Here is an 18,850-nt window from a genome sequence, read left to right as displayed (position 1 = left end):
GAAGTGAAGTTCAAATAATCACACTGAGGTTTATTTTTAATAACGTTGCAAGTAAAAAAAAAGAGACAAAACAGTCTAGATAGAGTAACATATGAAATGTAAGGTAAACCTGGGCATGGAGGTCAGCAAATTTACGATTTTAAAAACGATCCTAATGCTCGGTCTCCATGGTGACCAAACAGCTCGTTTTATATCCAACGCTGCTGTACCATGTGCGAGACAGATAACCCGTTCAAAGCCTGCCCTTGTGTGCCTGTTTATGTTTTGTTGTGTATACAGTATGTGCGGACACCAGACATCCCAGTTCCATCCCGTCCACAGAGCAGGAAGCAGTTTCCCATGGTTCTGCTGGGATGTCGCTTTCATGTGGAAATAGTCCCTGGGTCCCTTTAGCCCCTCTGTTGTGACAGCAGATAATGAATTTCACAACATCTGCCATTTGTTAGACCCGTTTGGTGTAAGTGATCTCCTTTTAATCCATGGACTTCCAACATGCGTGCAGCTCCGCAGCTGGAACCATGCAGATGGAACCACGCAGATGGATCCCAAGGCCTCTGTGGGGCTGCAGCAGGCGGGCTGGGGCTGGAACGTTCTTCCTACCCCCTCCCCGGCCCCGAAAAACAGAGCACTGACACACGCTGCCTTTTGACCACTGCTCTCTGTTTTCTCACCATTAGACCTCTGTAGCATTATGGGAATATGGCCTTGTAAAAACGGCAACAGGCTATTGGAGCAAATCTAGACACTAGACAGTTTAATTGAATCGATCAGTCTCATATATAAACTGCGACAGCTGATTTAACAGATCTCCATTCTCTACTTTTGAGGAACACGCAAGCAATAACTGGACCCATAAGGAAAAGTTATTTACTATCATCTCATAACGTGATAAATACAGTGACTGACAACTGAGCATAGATGTGCAGTGGAACAAATGAGCTGTTTTATCTAATAGTGATTAAATGAGATCAAATGTTTGGTCTATAGGTTGCATGCATAGACTGTATATTGTAGGACTGTAGTGTAAATTTCCCAGGTTGCTGGCTGCAGTATAAGTCATAAACCCTGCCTCCTCCATGGTAGTGGATTGGACATGGTCCAAACTAAAAACTAAATGTACTACGGACATGTCATTGCATTGAATTAAAATAGAAAGGATGGCTTTGCCTACATAAGCTCAGGGGGTAACATTTGCAGTACTTCCTGGTGGGTATTCTCTGAAGTATAATGTACCGTTAGATGAGTTCTTATTTCTTTGGTTCCACCATTGGCTCTTTAGAAGGCTGTTAGGGCAGGTGTGTGTCTCTTGGAGTCTCTTGTGGGTTAATGAAGGATAATAGCGATGTTTACTGTACTTTACCTTAAACTAGAACTGGATTAGTGTTGGTTTAAAAACAAAAACCCTCCAGGAGTCTTACAAACAACACTGTGTTGACGGTTACAAAAAAAAGTGACAAAGCAAACTTCTATTTCAATTTGCTATTGATTTGGAAATAAATTAAATGATAAGAATGTGAAAAGAAAACTCAAAGAGAAAGAAAAGAACAGAGGAATTAAGTAAGGATAACCCACAGTGTGGCTTACCACAGTTAAATTAACAATACATGAACTAACGCTGCTAATGTTAATGACAGAAAGAAACATCAGAAACATGGATTTCACATCAGTGCACAACTGACAAATCTTTACCATAGTACAAGTAGTTATTTGACTGAACAAGAGATTCAGTTATTTCTAATAATATCACTAATTAAATGAAAACTATTACGCCATGCTGGCTCTCCCTTTTACACAGACATTGACACGGCTCTGTGACGACAACTGCTCCCACCATAAAGGCAAAAAAAAAACAAAGCCCCCTAAACGGCCTGTTTGTTCCTTTGGTCTAGAATATCAAGGCTTGATAAAGATGGAAGATTCCTACATTGTGCAGGCTGTGTAAAGAGCTGGGTTATTGTCTTTGAAGAGAGTAACAGTCACATGTTAATCAGATATGAGTCCTTATTGTTGTAGAGTTCCCGTTTTGCTTGTTCGCTCTGATTAACCTTGTGTTCTTTGATTGAATCCACCAGGCCTCTATTGTAAATCTCTCTGACATGCTAAAAGCTGCTCTTTCCAGTAAGTGGGTCTATTTTATCTCTGTTCCATATCAGTGGGATTTGTGATTGTATAGGAGGAGAATCCTCAGGTTCATAAACAAGTGGAATGTCCACACTAATAAACTCTTCAATATCTCTGTGGCCTGACATGTCCGCTACACCTGGTATGATTTTATTCCAGTTTGTCCACCTGTTACACTCATCCTAACTCTCTCAGGTCTGTATTTGCACTCAATTGTAATATGGTATGAGTGTAGAGGTTTATTTGACTCAGAGGGATTTTCAGTCACTCAGTTTAAAGTCATGTTGTGCAGGGCCTGAAAATATGTCACTTTGAGACCAGAAGGTGGCAGTCCAAGTATCCTAACTTCAAAATGGGTAAACTGACCCATGATAAAGAACAATCTGAAAATTTTGAAAGATGCTTTGATGGAAATAATTGCTGTGAGAGGCTCCTTCTGGCAGCCTAGTGTAGTGTAGTTTTACATGGAGCAGTTACAGAGAGACATTATCACTTATTTCTTAGCATTGTGTTTATGTCCACCTGGCAAATGTTCGTCCAATATGAGCTCTTTTAGCTCTGTTTTTTGTCTCCACCAGCTCCTGAGAACATTTGTCTATTTGTCTATGTGCTAACAATGTTCACCTGCTACTCATTTACTGTGCCTGTCTGCTGGTGCTGTTGTGGGGTTTGGAACTTTTACAAATACCAGACCCCACAGATAAATCATGACCTAAAACTCATTACAAGGTGAAGACAAGAAGTTCTGCTGGATAAGCTGATAATTCTCTATAGTTTTATCACATGAGCAAAACTTTTCATTGTTAGTTGACACACTAAGAGAAAAGTATAACTTGTACCTGGTTTACAGCAGCACTTATAAATACTCATAAATCAACAACAGAAAAAATGTTGTGTAATGAGAAAGCAGTGCTCATAGTGACAGACACACAGCAAATCATCTTTCAGCTCTTTGTTTTGGTAGAGACTAATAGCAGATGCAAGAGAAGAGTGAGAACCAGTCAGATAATTATTATAATCATATTTGTAAAAAGGCAACCATTTGGTGACAAGTTTGTCGAATCACCTTTAAAGACATTTCACTTTTGTTTTTACAGTCTGTTTTCATTGCCATCAGGTGGTCTAAATATAAATGAATACAGGTTAAAGGAAGTGCATAATTTCTGAACCCACAAAACTGTGAGTGTTGTATTCTGTATCATTGTGACCTTTGTTGAATAAAAGAAGAAAAAAACAAAATTTTTGGGAACTTCTTATCCAACCCTTAAATTCTAGAGAAAATAATATGTTGATGTTAGACTTTTGGTTTTCTCCATACCAGCATCAGCTGACGATCTTCAGGATAAAGATTACACTATGGTGACGGTATTAACGACACACATTACAGGGTCATATGTTGTGAATGGTTTTGCTTTGACAGAACACACAGACGTCAACAGAGCTTCAGAATCACCTTTTATCTGACGGCAGGAATGACTGAAATGCTGGATTCAGTCAATCTTCATTCCTTTCAAACTTTTTGCCCTCATCCTGCCCTCTTCATAAAACCTGGAATGTGCTTCAAAGGATGCACAGAATCTTTCTTCTATGAATAAAACATCTGTCAATCATCAGCCAGTACAATATGTGCCAATTTAATGAGGCAAAACAGCTCTGTGAAGCAGTGGAGCTGCAGACTGCACAGTGTCCTATGAAGCAGAGTCACGACCAAGTGTCACCTGCAACCTCTGGAGCTAAATCTAGTTTATTTAAACATAATCCAGGCAATTAATTTGTGAATTGAAGTTGTAAATAAAAAACACCTTGTGCAGACCAGCCAATGAAAACATTTGTAATTCTAACTGTGCACCTTCAACAGGTGTCTGAGATAGCATGAGAGTGTCTTAACTCAAATCTTCAGTAAATTCACACAAGTTCACTTCACTCATCACAAGGAAAGGAGAGTTTCTTAAGTGTGAAAAATAAAGTGATGTTCTTAGTGTTATCTTGGGCTTGGACACTTCACATATAACTGAAGGTGAGTCAGGGCCTGAGGAGCACATGTGCTCCTCAGTAAAGATATTTAGGAAGGTGTGAAGAAGTTGAGATGCTCCATGAAGGAGACGTTTATAAATAATATTGTTTTCTTAATTGCATGTGCATGGAAATGGTGTTTGGGTTGTTCCCCACACATCTCATTGTTTGTTATGTATTTGTCATACACTTAGGGGGATACTGTATTTACGTGACACAGAGTGCAGAATTAGGAACAGACCCAGTGCAGCTGATAGGAGCACATTGTCTTGGATGACTGATTCAACCGGCTTGCTTATTACAAGGTCTTTGTTTGTTAGTAAGCAATATTACGCAGAAACTACCCAACTGATGTCCATTTCATTTTGTGGAGGGTTGGAGCATAAACCATTACATTTTTGTGCAGATCCAAGTTTTTACTTTCTTCTAAATCTGAATAAAATCAGGCATATTAGTGGAACTCATATTTATGAGTGTGCAATTTAGTGCATCTTGTTTGAATTTAAGAAGCCTGTTGGTGGAGGTACTCTCCTGAGTGCCATTCTAGTTGTGATAGGGAGGAGCACGTGGTGAATTCTTATAATCCAGTCTCTAATTGTCTCAGTAAATGTCTCCATACCGTAGACTGACAGTTAAAAGAATCATGGTCCTCAGGAGAAATGTTCACTCTGGGCTGATCCCCACTAGGAGTGTATCCCTTGACTTATTGCGCCTCCTGCCGGCGGAAAGAGAGGGCCCGTCAACGCGCACTACCACCGCCCGCACGGCAGGTGTCGCTGCGTGTTTCGCTCTGCGCAGTTTCCCCTGTAGTGCTTCCGCCTCCACAGACCATCCGGTCAGCTACCAGGTCAAAACACAAACAATGGGCAAGAAGCACAAGAAGCACAAGTCCGAAAAACACGGACATGAAGGTATTTCACTGACACACAGCGCAGACACGTGTTGGTTTAAACTGCGGGTTGATTTTGGTTTGAAGCACCAAAGCTAAATTCTCATGTTTGGCGCTTTAATGTTAGCATTCTACTAGCTAGGGGATTAGCTCTTTAGCTCACGGTTAAGTAACTGTTACCGGACCATTTTAACTGCATGTCCATTCAAACTGAACCTGAACACAATGTAGGATATTGCAGAACTCACTACAGTCTAATGTTAGCTTCTCTTAAACGCTTTCTGGTCGAGCTAACTAGCTGCTAAAGGCTAATGTTTCTAGTGTGTGTCAGTACTCACTGTGTATGAGCTGCTGCCCGCTCGGTCTAACCTCCTCCCGTCGCTGTGGTGGGTGCAGAGTACGGAGAGAGACCCCTGAAGCTGGTGTTGAAAGTGTCGGGGAACGAGGTGACGGCAGGAAGCTCGACCCTCGACACGTTTTACGACGAGCAGCCGGCGGACTATGACAAACCCAAAGACAAGAAGAAGAAAAAGAAGAAGGATAAAGAGAAGAGCTTTGGCTCACCGGAGGACGACAGAGCGAAGAAGAAGGTAACGTCCCTGAAAACCATGTCATCGGGGTGTTTGGCTCTTTAGGATATTTTATTACATGGATTGTCCTCATTGGTGTTTGTTATTGCAACGTTAGATGACAAAGAAGAAGAAAGGACACGATGCAGACGGAGATGATGATCGAGAACAATGCAGAACTCCGATTCGTTCAGAGCTGGATAAACTGGAAGGTAAACAGCAGCTCATCTCACACCTCGCTTTCTTTGCATGTGTGTATTGATGCCTTTGTTAATCTTTTTCTTATTATTTCTGACTTTCAGAGAAAGAACAGACTCCTCTGCAGGAAGCTTTGAACCAGCTCATCAGGCAGCTCCAGAGGTACAATGTTCACTATTCATGGATGTGAGAACATTGTTGGGGATAGCTGTTTTAGCTCACACCACTCTCTGCCTCCGTGTCTCTTTCTTCATCTGTCGTAGTTTTTACCATTCACCTGGTGCTGCGAATAAAATACTGTTTGTGTCTATTCTCTGTAGGAAAGACCCCAGTGCATTCTTCTCGTTTCCTGTGACCGACCTCATCGCTCCTGGCTACTCATCAATTATCAAGCGTCCAATGGACTTTAGCACAATGAAGGACAGAATAAAGAAAGAGTGCTACCAGACGTTGGATGAGCTCAAGGTACCTGTCAGTTGTGAACACAAGTGATTAAGTAGACATTACGGAGACAAAGCAAGAAGAACTTAAATAACTGACTTCAAAAGAAGCTGAGCTCTGGGATTTCTGTCAGTCTCTTGCATAGAGATTTGAAAAAAATATATCACGTCTCAATATGCCACCATACCTCAACTATAGTGTGGGATAAGTTTGGTTAACTTGTTTAAACATTATAAATGTACTTTGTGCTTTAATGTTGATTGTGCTGTGGATGCAGGTTGATTTCAGGATCATGTGTGAAAACGCCATGATTTACAACAAACCTGACACCATCTACCATAAAGCAGCTCGGAAGCTGTTACACTCTGGAATGAAGATCTTGAGCCAGGTATGAAACAGTTAAGAATTCCAGCCCATTTTCAGGAGCGTTCTTTTACCTTTTTTGTGTATATGACCACAGCTCAGTTATTATTATAATCTCCACACCTTCTTTGTCTTTGAAAACTCAAGTAAGGTTAGAGAGATCCTTCAACAAAGTATTATCCACTACTTTTTAAACTACTTTTACTGAAGTTGTGTAAAACTCTCTTTGCCACAAGATGTCAGTGTCTAGTCCCTCTCAGTGTACACTCAGTGTAGCTGTGTTGTGTTTGCTTTAAACTGTAAATGGAGCCCTGGAACAAATAAAGGGACCTTGCTTTTTCAATGATACAACAGATGAGGGCAGCAGATTCTTCGTCATATAACGCCATCTGTATTGCCAACAGGATTATGAGACAAGCTTTGTTTCTCTACATGCTCATTTTCCTTTTCTGATACAAATTTTAAAATGAAATGTTTCATTGTCTTTTCTATATCTTTTCTGTAGGAGAGACTGGAGAGCCTTAAACAGAGTATAGAGTTCATGTCTGGCCTTGACCCTTCTGCCAAACCACCATGGAAGACTGAAGATCAAGGGGGCACCAGCCTGGACCAGAACAGAGAGGGACCCTCAACCACAGACACCAGCGAGAGCTCCCAGACGCCCAGTACACCCAGGTCTTTTAACCTGCTGACTTCATACACGTCACACGTTACTAAAATAATCATAATAATCATTATGCATTCAATACATGGACCCCTTGAAGCTTCAAGTGTATTATTCTTAAGTTTGATTCATACTTGTTTAAGATTTTAAAGACATACACACTTGAGAAATGTTCCCGATTTCTCCCTGATCTTGAACAAAAGATTTTTTTTAAATACTCCATCCAACTACAGTTGTCATCTTGCCTGCCACAATCCCAGATGTTTAAAATTAAAAGATGAAATCGTCACTCATCAACTTGAAATAGTTTCCCGCTTTCATAGCAGTTTCTATGAGAGTGTTTTCTTCTGAGTAAATCACTTTACCACTGTGAAGCTGTAGGCAGAGAATGTTAAGAATGTGTAACAACGTGCTGAGTCTTGTCTCCTCTCATGGCTGTGCATCTGTGAAATTTGTGTGTTGTTGCTGAATGTTGAAACAGAACCTGACATTCACGTGTTAGTTAAGACTCTGTGACTCACCTTCGCTGTGCTGATTTCCCTTCAGCTACCTGTCACCTTTTTATATGCAAAATTATAGTGTATGAAATCTTGATGCTAATTTTTGTCAATAAAATGCTTCCACATTGTTTATCTGAGGAATGAAAGGCAAACAGAAAAGTTCACATATTTTCTCCTCGCTGTATTTTGCTGTGTCTCCATGCATTTTATTCTCGCGACAAAGGACAAAAAAAACCTTTTCGTTCATGGTCAAAGCGTCTCAGCTGCCATCTTTCAATTTGTGTTTCACTTGCAGACAGGACAAGGACTCCAAAGACGAGGCAGCAAAGGCAGAGAAAGAGCTGGAGGAAATCCGCAAGGTCATAAAGGAGTCTGGAGGAAAGCTGTCCAACAGAGTGCTGCAATGTGATGTGAGAATGCAGGGTTCAATTTAGGATATTTTCCCAAAAAAAAAAAAAGATTTAAGAAAAGTAACTAATTTTTAAAAAAAGTGTAGTTATGTCTTAGTATCATGTTGGATTTGTTTGTTGCTTGATTGGTGATGTTGGTGGGTCTGTTACAGTTGAGTTATTTGTCTGATGTTCTTGATGTTTAACCACAATAGTGTCAGTTCTCTCTACAAAAAATTTATTTTGAATTGCTATTTCCTGCCATTGAATAATCGAAATGTATTTGTTTTGTAGTTGGAGTTTGCAAGACGAAAGTCTGATGGCTCCACTACCATGGCTATCCTCAACCCAGCAGATCCATCAGTAGGAGGTAAGAACACTTAAAACCTTATGGAGCGCTAATAAATAATCATAATCAATAACCCTCTCCTTCCAAACATGACGGAGAACCTGTGGAAGCCTTCAGTTGTCATAAAAACTCAAAAGGTGTTTAGTTTGTCCAGTCTGGTCTATTGTCTAAAACATGGCGGCCTCTATAAAGAGGACCTGTTATGGACACGTCATTATATCTATATATCAGTTTATCTTTGTAGAACTAATCGATGACAGTAGTTCTTAGTTGCAGCCATATTATTATATCAGTTAAACGTGTATTTCTTGTTCCAGATGTTGGCTACTGTCCTGTGAAACTGGGCATGATGTCAAACCGGCTGCAGAGCGGTGTCAACACTTTGCCGTGCTTCAGGGAGGACAAGAGGAACAGGATCACTCCAGGTACTCTACTGTGATGACGTCATGTAGTCAGAGACCTAACAGCAGACCTCTCAGTGAACACAACTGATAATGTGCTGTCTTGTAATACTTTCCTCAGTGTCATACATGAACTACGGGCCGTTCACCTCCTATGCGCCTACCTATGACTCCAGCTTCTCCAACATCAGCAAGGAGGATTCTGACCTTATCTTCTCTTTGTATGGAGAGGACTCCAGTCTGCAGGGCTCAGACAGGTATGTACAATAGGACCATGAACGCACATGAGCTCAACTGCATTTACACTAAAACGTCACTTGAGCCATTCCTGGCTGATTACTTTCCAGATTTTTCTCCTATTCACCAAGTTTACTCAGTGTGGAAGAGGTCAGCTGCTGACAGCCTCAGTCCGACTTCACTTCTTATGCTTTGGTTTCAGCTTGTTCTTTTGTACCCATGACGCACTGGGCCTCTATGCCACAGAAAAGTCATTGTACTGTTATAGTAAGAGTTTTATGGGACATTTTAATTTCAAAATGACCCCTTTTAAGAAGTTTGCTTTTACATAACACTTGTTTTTTTATGTCATTTTTCATGACCAGTGTTGTCATAGCCTTCTCACCTTTCAGCCAATTACTTGCCGCCGGCAACTTGATCGCGAGCAAGCTCAAGAACTGTCTAGATTCAGCCAGTTAACAACTGTTAGCTAGAGCAACAAGGTCAAAGTAATATGTAGTAAACACTCCACCCTAATCTAACCTGTGTTTAGGCTGGAAATGTTACACTGAACTGACGAACTGTTAGCGCCATGTCCTGTCTGTCATGAGCAGGGACATTATGACATGAATTCATTCTGAAAAATGCTAATAATAAAACAGATAATGATAATGACCTGATAATGAGTTCATTTTCTTCACAAATGTTTGGTTCACTTTTTTAAAATTCTACACAATTTACTAATATGACTTTATTTCAATATGTCTTTAATTTAAATAAAATATTGAGTTCTTATTTATCTTCACCAATATTTTTTTCTGATTATTTTTAAGGCTTGGCTTAATCTGTGTTAAAAATTAAAGTCTTGAGGATTCAATGTTTGTTTAGAACTAATGACTTATAATCAGTATTGATTTTCAGTATTGGTATTTAGAAAAGTTGAGATATGTTATTGCACTGAAGTGTGTTTTTTTAATCCAACACCTAGCTATCTTTCTGAATGTTTCCATCTTTACTACATTATTGTAATATAACAAATATTTGCATGCATTATTTGTGTGAGGTTGTCAACTTTTGTGAGATGCTTTGTTCTCTTCAGCGTTACTTTTTTCATTGTATGTGTCGATTCAGTTTGACAGAGTCTTTTATTCCTCGATCATTGTCTTTTGTGTTGTTGTGTCAATCCTTTATTTCTCTTCCTAGAAAAGAAACACTGTCACTTTGTTTTTAAATGAACGAAAACTATTGTCAGGCACGTTCGTCTTAGTGTGTAGGAGGTTCTGTTTCAGCAAGTATCAGCAGTGTCAATACAGATTACTCATTAATGACAACAGTTGTGTGTGTGTGTTTGACAGCTTGTCAGAGTTTCTCTCTAAATCCGACGAGTACGTGTACAAACAGGCCGACAATCTCCTCGATGCACTGACGAACGGAGAGCATTCAAAAACCCTGATGGAGACAGAGCCAGTAAGAAGTTACTGTGATTTCATAACTGATCCAACTTTACCACTGAGTTTAACAGCACAACCTGAAATCCTCCAGAATACATTTACTGAGTCATTTGTCTCTCTACCTCTGCAGCAGGTGGAGGAGCCAGAAAAAACACAAGAGAAGAAGAACACTGAGGTAAGAGATGGAACAAATCTGCAGCTGGATCTCACATAAAAACACCTGCTGTGTCCTCAGTGATAAACAGCTTCTGCACATCTTCTCCCCCACTGTACCGTACAAATGGAAGCGGACATGGAGTTCGTAATGGGAAATATCAGCGTGCGCTATGTAACACAAAACCAGAGGCAGTCACCCTTGTCGCATTTGATGGGATGTTTGGAAGAGCGGCTCCCACTGTGCCGTTGTTTCTTGGAAAGCACATGTTCTTGCATAACACCTCATGTGGGGATACTCGATTTCATTTTGTCAGTATAGATGGCCTCTGCAGATGGTTGCTGCATCAACCAGCTGTGTCAACATAGCAGTGGCCTGCTGTCAGCTTTCATCCATCCACGCATGGAAAGAACATTTCCCTTTCGAAAAAGCAGTGGTGCTACTCGCTAAATGCCCACCGGAGAGGCCCGTGTTTTCTTTCAGTGCCCGCTGGCTGCACGGCTGAATCGCTCCTCAGAGCAGCGGAGGAAACCCAAGCGCAGGCTGTTCCACCAGGCGCACAGCAGCCCTCTGTCCTGGCTGTTTGCTGTTCTTGGCCACACTCCAGTTTATTCTCATCCCCTGCTCGGGTGTTGCAGCATTTCTTTACGTTTGAATTTACTGGAGCAAAGTAGCAGGACAACAAGCTAGCTAGTGAGAAACAGTTTTTTCGAATCTACTGAACATACCCCCCCCCTCTGTCTCATGCAGGTAGCTGAACCCGAAGCATCCAGCTGCAGCAGACTCGACTCTATGCGCGCCGTTGCAGGCCTGCAGACGACCAAGGAGCTGTCTGGAGGTAAAGCCTCTCACTGAGTTTGTTAGAGTTGGGGATACAAATAACAATTATCAGGGAAGGTTTTTCTTGTCTTTTTGACCATTTTAAGATTGGTTGAATGTTTGTCAAGTCTTGACATATGCCCATATGTATGTGGACAGCAGTGTTTGTCCCTGTTCGTTCCTCCTGTCTATATGAGCCCTGAAGAAATCCTTTACAAAACTGATTTCAGTCTCATACACGGTCCAGTTTTTTTTATTTCAGCTGGCACCGAGATGAGGCGTTGGCAACATGACAGAGTCAAATCGAGTCAGTGTCTTCGTCTGTGTGACACAGACAGACAGAAATCCCCCTTTTAATGCTGACTGGTGATTTGTTACATAAGATTACACTGAGCTTAGTAAGGGATCTCGTCACAACTGGCATGGACGGGCGGAACATGTTTACTCTTTACATGTCTGGAAAAAATGAAGCTGACAGCTTCAGATTGTTTTCACTGCTCAACAAACATCTAAAACCCCAAACTACAGAGATAGCAAACAGAAAAAACAGCAAATCACTGAAATTATCTTTAAAGTAAGTTTATTTTCTGTTGATAAACTTTGTCTAATTCAGGTTTTTGATATGATGAACCGACATGTGCTCAGCCATACTGATTGCTTTATCTTCGTCTCAGATGAATATGAGACTAAATCTCTAAATCACTATCAGGGTAATTAAAAAAAACAGCCCCATTGAAAGCAGCTAGATGGAGGCTCAGCACTCACGTTAATGTGACTGTGAGACTTACGGGGTCCACAGGTTCAGAGAGAAAGGACGTATTGTGTTCAACATGTGTAACCGAGCACAGGAGGTAACTGTAGAAAAACAGTGGAAGTACTAAGTGTGTGTGTTGTCTGTCTCTCCCTGATCTGTCACAGAGGCCCTACACTTCCAGCAGAAACTGGATGAGACTACAAAGCTGCTGCGCAACTTGCAGGAAGCACAGAGGGAGCGTCTGAGCGCCAAGCAGCCGCCTAACATGATCTGCCTGCTGGCCCCGACCGCCAAGGAGCTGGAGCTGGGTAAGAGCGTGTCGCTGAAAGCCTCTTTGTCTCCCAGCTGTAGCCCCCTAACAACACTCCTTTTACCTCTGTGGTGTCCATCCTACACAGATGTGCTTTGTCTTTTTGCTTCAGACACGTTCAGACTGTGACACTGACCTCTTTAACAGTGTGATGTGATGGCTAAGGTGAAAGGGTTGGGTTTGGAATTTATGGGTGTTAAATATTTGCAATTCTGTTTTGTCCCCTCCTTAAGTTTACTGAAGCTAATGCTGCTTAAAGCAGCTACAACTGTGCACTCCAGCAGGAGATTGTTCAAAACAACAGGGAAATATCCCAAACATTCACGAGAGGCAGAACATGCCATGTCAATTCTGCAGCAGAAGTCGTGTGTTTTAGCACAACTGCCTGTATAGATGAACACTATACCAGGAAACGTTCAGTAAATATGTAGCTAGCTGGCTAAGTGTAGCTTGGCATGAAAACAGGAAAGAAGCCAAATCTGTCCAGAGGTATTTCACTACTTGTCATGTCAATTACTTATTTTGTTCAGTGGAAAATCCATTTGAAAATAAGACTGGCAGACAACCAGACTCAAGGAAGTTTGAAACTTCAACTTTTCACTCTTAATTGTTGTTCAGTACAAACAAATAAGATACAACATGTTAACTGAACTGCCAAGCTGCTGCTCGGAGGTAGATTGAATTATATTTGGACAGAGCCAGGTTAGCTGATGCCCTGTTTTCAATCTTAATGCTATGCTAAGCTAACTGGTTGCTAACTCTGGCTATATGATAAGTGTAAGATCAAGAAAAATTTTATTTGATTAGCCCATAATCACAAATCAACACGTGACACCCTCTGCCCTTAACCCTCAACAAAAGTGTCAAACGTTTCCTTTATTAAGACACAAGTTCCTGTAGAAAGATAATGTTAAAGGATCAATCAACAGTACAAAACATGTAGGTGATCTAAACAGCATCTACAAACAACGCTCAGCTTCATACAATTTCCTGCCGTCTTTATAATGTTCCTTCTCTCGTCTTTACAGCTGAGAAGGTCACAGGGAATCTGGCCGAGCTGACTGGCCAAGTTGCGCCATGCGACGTCAGCAGCATCTACGGCATCAGAAGAGCTATGGGCATCGCCGTCCCTGCAGGACCACCCAAGCCCCTCATAGACCTCACTACAGGTAAACATCTGACACACGAGCATGACCCCGAGCATGACCCCTCTGTCCACGTGTCACATCTGGTCTATGCAGTAAAAGACACATTCAGAGATGGGAAATTGTTTTTTTTCATTTTAACCTCATCACCTCTCTTTCCTTCTCAGTGGAGGAGACGACTGAACTGATGGAGACCTCGTCCTCGTGTCAAGATGCAGCTCCGGTCATGGCAGTAAAATGACATGTCAACCACTCACATTTACTTTAGTAACTTAAGTTTTGTATGAAAAGGTGCTTTTTTTGTGACGTTTGTATGGATTTCAATCAATAAATCATGTTTTTATAAGAAACCTTGGCTTATAGAGTGAAATATTTAACTGCAAACCACAGACTTAGGAAAACATTTATTACATTCTGTAACTGTACAAAATCCAATGTCACATTTGTTCACATAAAGGCCAATACATTATTATTATTATTATTATTATGGAACCACAATAAGAGACAAGATGATGGGTCTCAAAAGACAAGGCCATGAGACAGATCACGTTTTCAGAGGCACAGAGAGCGATCCAGAGCAGCACAGGTGACCATCTCCGCCAGAGCTGGAGAAACTGACAGCAGGCAGGTTGAGGACGCAGCACAGAGCCTCACACGTTTCCTGCATTGCAGCATATATGCAACAGGCAGCAAAGGACATTTTCTAACAGATGGCAAACGCACAGCACAAGGATTTGTCTACCTCCTCCTCAAACAGCAAATATATTGTCGTATATATTTTAAAACTTTACATGAAGAGAACCTAAATTCATGAGTCAGTCGGAGTCGATGAGGAAGCTGATTTCCGGGTTTTCAGCTTGAACAGAAAGTGAAAGTTTATCTGAAAGTTTCTCTACATCTTTCTCTGAAGAACATGCTGTTTCACGTACGTCCTGCTCATTACACAGTAACAGAGCAGAGTGTCAAGCAGGAAAACCTCACGGCTTCCACAGTATGATCCAAACCGAATCTGTTGTTTTGTTTTTAAAGGACCAAAGAGGTCTTCAAAAAAAAGGACAACTTTATTTGGCATTAGTACAATTTAGATTTTTTCTTTCCCAAACGACATCTAAGTTAAAGACAAAAAAAGGTAGAAAAGTGACGGAGCACTGGACATAAACGTGTTTGTGAATAGAAAAGGTTGTGATTGTACGTACTGACCAAGTCTCCAGCATGGCGGCCACATCCTGATCTGACTAAAGGGCAGAGAGCAGTGGTGCATCTTTTTTTTTTTTGTTTGTCCTTTACACACCTCAGTATTTTCATCGAGTGACATCATAAGAGCACGGCTACGTTACAGTCAGGTCTGTGGCAACACTTGTGGTGCGTGCAGGAGTTTGTAAACTCGTTGACTTGTGGGCAGGAGTCTCCAGTCCTGTTGGTCTGCGGCAGCCGGGCCTCAGCTCAGCCCCATACCCTGCTGCTTGCTCATGTCAGTGCACACAAAGAAGGTCTTCAGCTCTCCTTTCCCTTTGACGCTGATAAATCCTCGACACTCGCACGAGTAGCCCAACTTCTGCAGCACGTCAGACGTCTCCTCTGTTACCTGTAGAGGAGACGCAGTACACACATTGTAACATTTTCATCTGTACCTCCATCAAGGAGGTTTTGTCTCCATCCATGTTTGTTTGTGTGTTAGATAGTTGGTTTGAATCCGGATCACAAAGCAGTTTTCTTTCACATTTTTTTAATTTATTTTTTTAACATCGACATTTTTTAAACATTTTTGCTAATTCCTGGATCTTGATCATAGATCATATTTAGGGGACTGATATCTATGAGTGAATATCCAAATAAAAATCCAGCTCTAGTTCATTTAAATGTGGTTTCATAAGGGCAGTGTTGGGCGTTGGTGGAGGTATGTGCTCAACTGAGTGAACAATGATCAAATCCAGACGAACATAGAATTATTATGTCTGACGTATGTTCAAGGTCATTTAGCAGAGCAACAACTACTGAACCACCTTTCTTAATTTGGTGGAAGGGTGAGGTATTATCCAAGGAAGAAGCCATATTTTCTTCCCTTTTTTTATCATTGCATTTTTGTGAATTTCTCATAAAAAAAATTCTTGGATATTTAGTGAAAAAATGAAGCACATTAAAAGGACCAATGTGAAATGTGTTGGTCCTTGGTGAAGGTTTGTGCTCGACTGCGTCATTCTAGCTTCTTTTTAGTTTAAAACTGATTTTAGCTCCTGTTGTATAAACTCTGAATGACAAACACTTTCTAAACAGATATATATATATATATACATATAAATATATTGCTATTAATAAAAATGATATTGCGATAATTATAAATACTGTTATTTTTCCCAGCCCTCGTCTGACTGGACTTTTCTCAATCAACACATGTATCAGTTTACAACTTAATTCTGACATTACACTGCATTAGGTAATATTAGGTTATAGTCATTAGCTGAATGAAATTAATGTAGTTTCTCAAAATAAAGTATGAATTTCTTCAAATCCACAAATAAATGTGATTCAGCCATTAAGTGCAATTGCAGAGGAGACAAAAATAAAATGTTCATCTCATGAGAAATTCTTAAAACCTTTTTTTTTCTGTTGGCGTTGAGCTGAGTGAAGAAACTCTGGTGTGGGTCAGAGTCTGAAATGGGATCTTTTTAAATCTAGCCATGATTGGGTTGACATTTAAAAAACAAAGCTATGGAGCCGTAACTATGTGAGACAGCACTCTGTCCTTTCACAGCTCTGACTGAGATATTGCTGTTTGTCTTTGTTGGACTGAGCTGGATGTACCTGGATCTTTCCGAGCTCCCCGGTGCTCTCCATCCTGCTCGCTACGTTCACCGTGTTGCCCCAGATGTCGTACTGAGGTTTCCTCGCCCCGATCACTCCAGCGATTACCGGGCCATGATTAATGCCTGTGGGAAAACCACACGGTCATAAATCTGACTCTGTTTTACGATCGATTATGTCATGTGCATACACAGAAGTTACACGAAAACAGGACCAAAAATGAATCTCAGCTCAGAAAGTAGAGGTGATGTTCCATGAAAAGGTGAAACTTTTTCATTCATTACTAGAATGTTGTTGGTTTGTACTTTGTCCTTGACAAAATTGACAACAGCAAAAGAAACACGTGTTTTGTGAAAGGTTATAAAAATAAAAAGGTTTGGACAGTGTTTATCCTGCGTGCAGCATAAACATAAGCAGAGTGTGTGTGTGTGTGTGTGTGTGTGTGTGTGTGTGTGTGTGTGTGTGCATCAGGTGTCAACAAGTTCATTTGAAGAATGTTTAATACCTTAATGAATGAAATCTAAGACCTATGTTCAAGTACGACAGATATGAAGAAATAAAGTCACAGTCCATTAATTACATTTAATTATTGAAATTCCACATAATTGAAGCCAAGGTGAAGTAAGGGTGAAAATTATGATGTCACCATTTATAGGTAGGAGCCAAACACTTCCAGGGCTTTTAAATTTCAAGAGAGTGAGTGAGTGTGTTCAGATCTCCAGTGTGTTCAGACTCAGCAGCTGATAGTGACAGTACTCTGTACCTCTCCCTGTGACATTTCACTGTTTTTATCACCAAAGAAATGTAAATGTTTGAAACCAAAACCTCTCTGCTCAGAATCAACTGTGGAAGAATAACTGAGTCAGGACTGCAGGTGACAGACAACAGAACTCTCTCTATCTCTTGCTTTGATTATATAATTTACTTTATCTATTATTTAATGCACTTAACATCTCCACAGTCATTTCTCCTCTACTGACCACCAAGAATAGAAACCACACAGTTCTGTCAGAGGTTACAGCACATGAGCTTATAAAGATGGCTTCCCTCTGATAAGATGCTTTCAGTGCCGACCCGAGTGTGAGCGTCTCTCATTTCATGGACGCAGCATTAATGCCAATCATGCAGAGCACAAACAGGGTTATTATGTCAGCCATAGCTGAGCTGCGTACAGCGCAGTGTTCGATGAGTGAAAGGTTGGTGCCAAAAGCAGCTGAGCACACTCACCCACACGAAGCCTGAAGCTATTGAAGGAATGTCTGTTGATGCCGTCCAACTTGCCAATCAGAGCGATGGCAAACTCCACCATGTTCCCTATCTGGGCCTGTTGTTTCTCTCTGTCCTGAAACAACAGTGAGTCAGAACCGGGTCAGAAAGATGTGTACGCCTCCTCTCGTGCAAAAGTTAGGATCTATGAAAACCATCTTGACAGGAGAATGTGCACACTGTACGAAGTGGCGATGCAAAGGTGAAGTGGTGAAGTGAAGCCCCATCGACTGCCTATGTAAGGGGCTTCAATCAAATATTTCAAGGACAAATAAGATTATTTCAAGGACATTTGGTCATTTTAATCAGATTCCATGACTGGAAATGTTGCCTCTAAATGTCCAGGTTTTCAAGGATGTGTGGGAACCCTGACCCTGGTCTGACCCTGGTCTGAAGCAGCAGCTACTCCACCTGATTGTTCTCCTGACCGGGCGTCCCACTAAGCCCAGCAGCCGCCATATAAGTGCTGCCAATTGTCTTGATCTTCTCCACACCGCTGAACTTTGGCTTGGACAGCAGCTGTCGGGTCAGAGCAAAGTAAAATGAGTGATGTGTGCATGTGGGAACTTCATCATTTACAGTCCTTGTTCCTGCTGGCACTTCACACAGTAGGGATTTAGCTCGATAATAACACTGTACTGTTTGAACACAATGTCCACATGGTTAACATTTGGAACTGGAGGAGTACGTGCTACAGAATTAAAGGATGAGGATGAAAGTTTTTCCTTCTTTGTCTTCCTGACCTCGTCAAAGTCGGCGATGATTTCGTTGAGCAGCCTCAGACATTCCAGACCCTCCTTGTTGATGTCACACTCGGTGTAGAATTCTTTGAAATCCGGTACCGAGGCAAACATCACACACACGCAGTCATAGGACTTGTAATAGAGGTCCTGTTGGGTGAAATGCAAAACTTTAAAAAATGAGCTGTTAATAGTTTTGCCACGAGGGAAAATAGGATTGTTCGTACAGGTTCAAAATTGTTAACTGCCATTTTCACAAACCCTTTATAACAACAACTACTCACAGTTTTGGGCTG

The 18,850-nt window shown here is 41.1% G+C and overlaps 2 protein-coding genes across 8 annotated transcripts in view; one reads left to right on the top strand and one right to left on the bottom strand.

Moving 5' to 3' along the window:
* Positions 1-4,893: 4,893 nt before the first annotated feature.
* On the top strand, positions 4,894-14,096 carry brd7 (bromodomain containing 7). The gene is made up of 17 exons (XM_020079593.2): positions 4,894-5,045; positions 5,420-5,613; positions 5,711-5,804; positions 5,895-5,952; positions 6,111-6,255; positions 6,509-6,619; positions 7,100-7,269; positions 8,054-8,168; positions 8,442-8,517; positions 8,814-8,921; positions 9,019-9,154; positions 10,469-10,580; positions 10,695-10,739; positions 11,469-11,556; positions 12,456-12,599; positions 13,630-13,770; positions 13,914-14,096. Exons 1-17 carry the CDS (start codon positions 4,997-4,999, stop codon positions 13,985-13,987), a joined length of 1,860 nt encoding a protein of 619 aa, XP_019935152.1. The 5' UTR covers positions 4,894-4,996; the 3' UTR covers positions 13,988-14,096.
* Positions 14,097-14,135: 39 nt separating this feature from the next.
* The window catches only part of adcy7 (adenylate cyclase 7), a 61,225-nt gene continuing 56,510 nt past the window's right edge, over positions 14,136-18,850 (bottom strand). For all 7 annotated transcript variants that reach the window (XM_020080228.2, XM_020080229.2, XM_069512469.1 and 4 more), the window contains 5 exons: positions 18,558-18,704; positions 18,226-18,333; positions 17,776-17,890; positions 16,549-16,673; positions 14,136-15,331 (listed from right to left, as the gene is read on the bottom strand). In XM_020080228.2, the coding sequence (XP_019935787.2) occupies positions 15,185-15,331; positions 16,549-16,673; positions 17,776-17,890; positions 18,226-18,333; positions 18,558-18,704 (642 nt within the window). In that variant the 3' untranslated portion in view covers positions 14,136-15,184. The remainder of the gene's footprint in view (positions 15,332-16,548; positions 16,674-17,775; positions 17,891-18,225; positions 18,334-18,557; positions 18,705-18,850) is intronic.

The sequence above is a fragment of the Paralichthys olivaceus genome, chromosome 1, assembly GCF_024713975.1.
Source record: "Paralichthys olivaceus isolate ysfri-2021 chromosome 1, ASM2471397v2, whole genome shotgun sequence".
NCBI lineage: Eukaryota > Metazoa > Chordata > Actinopteri > Pleuronectiformes > Paralichthyidae > Paralichthys > Paralichthys olivaceus.
Note: the sequence above shows the minus strand (reverse complement) of the source record. Positions and strands in the feature narration are given on the sequence as shown.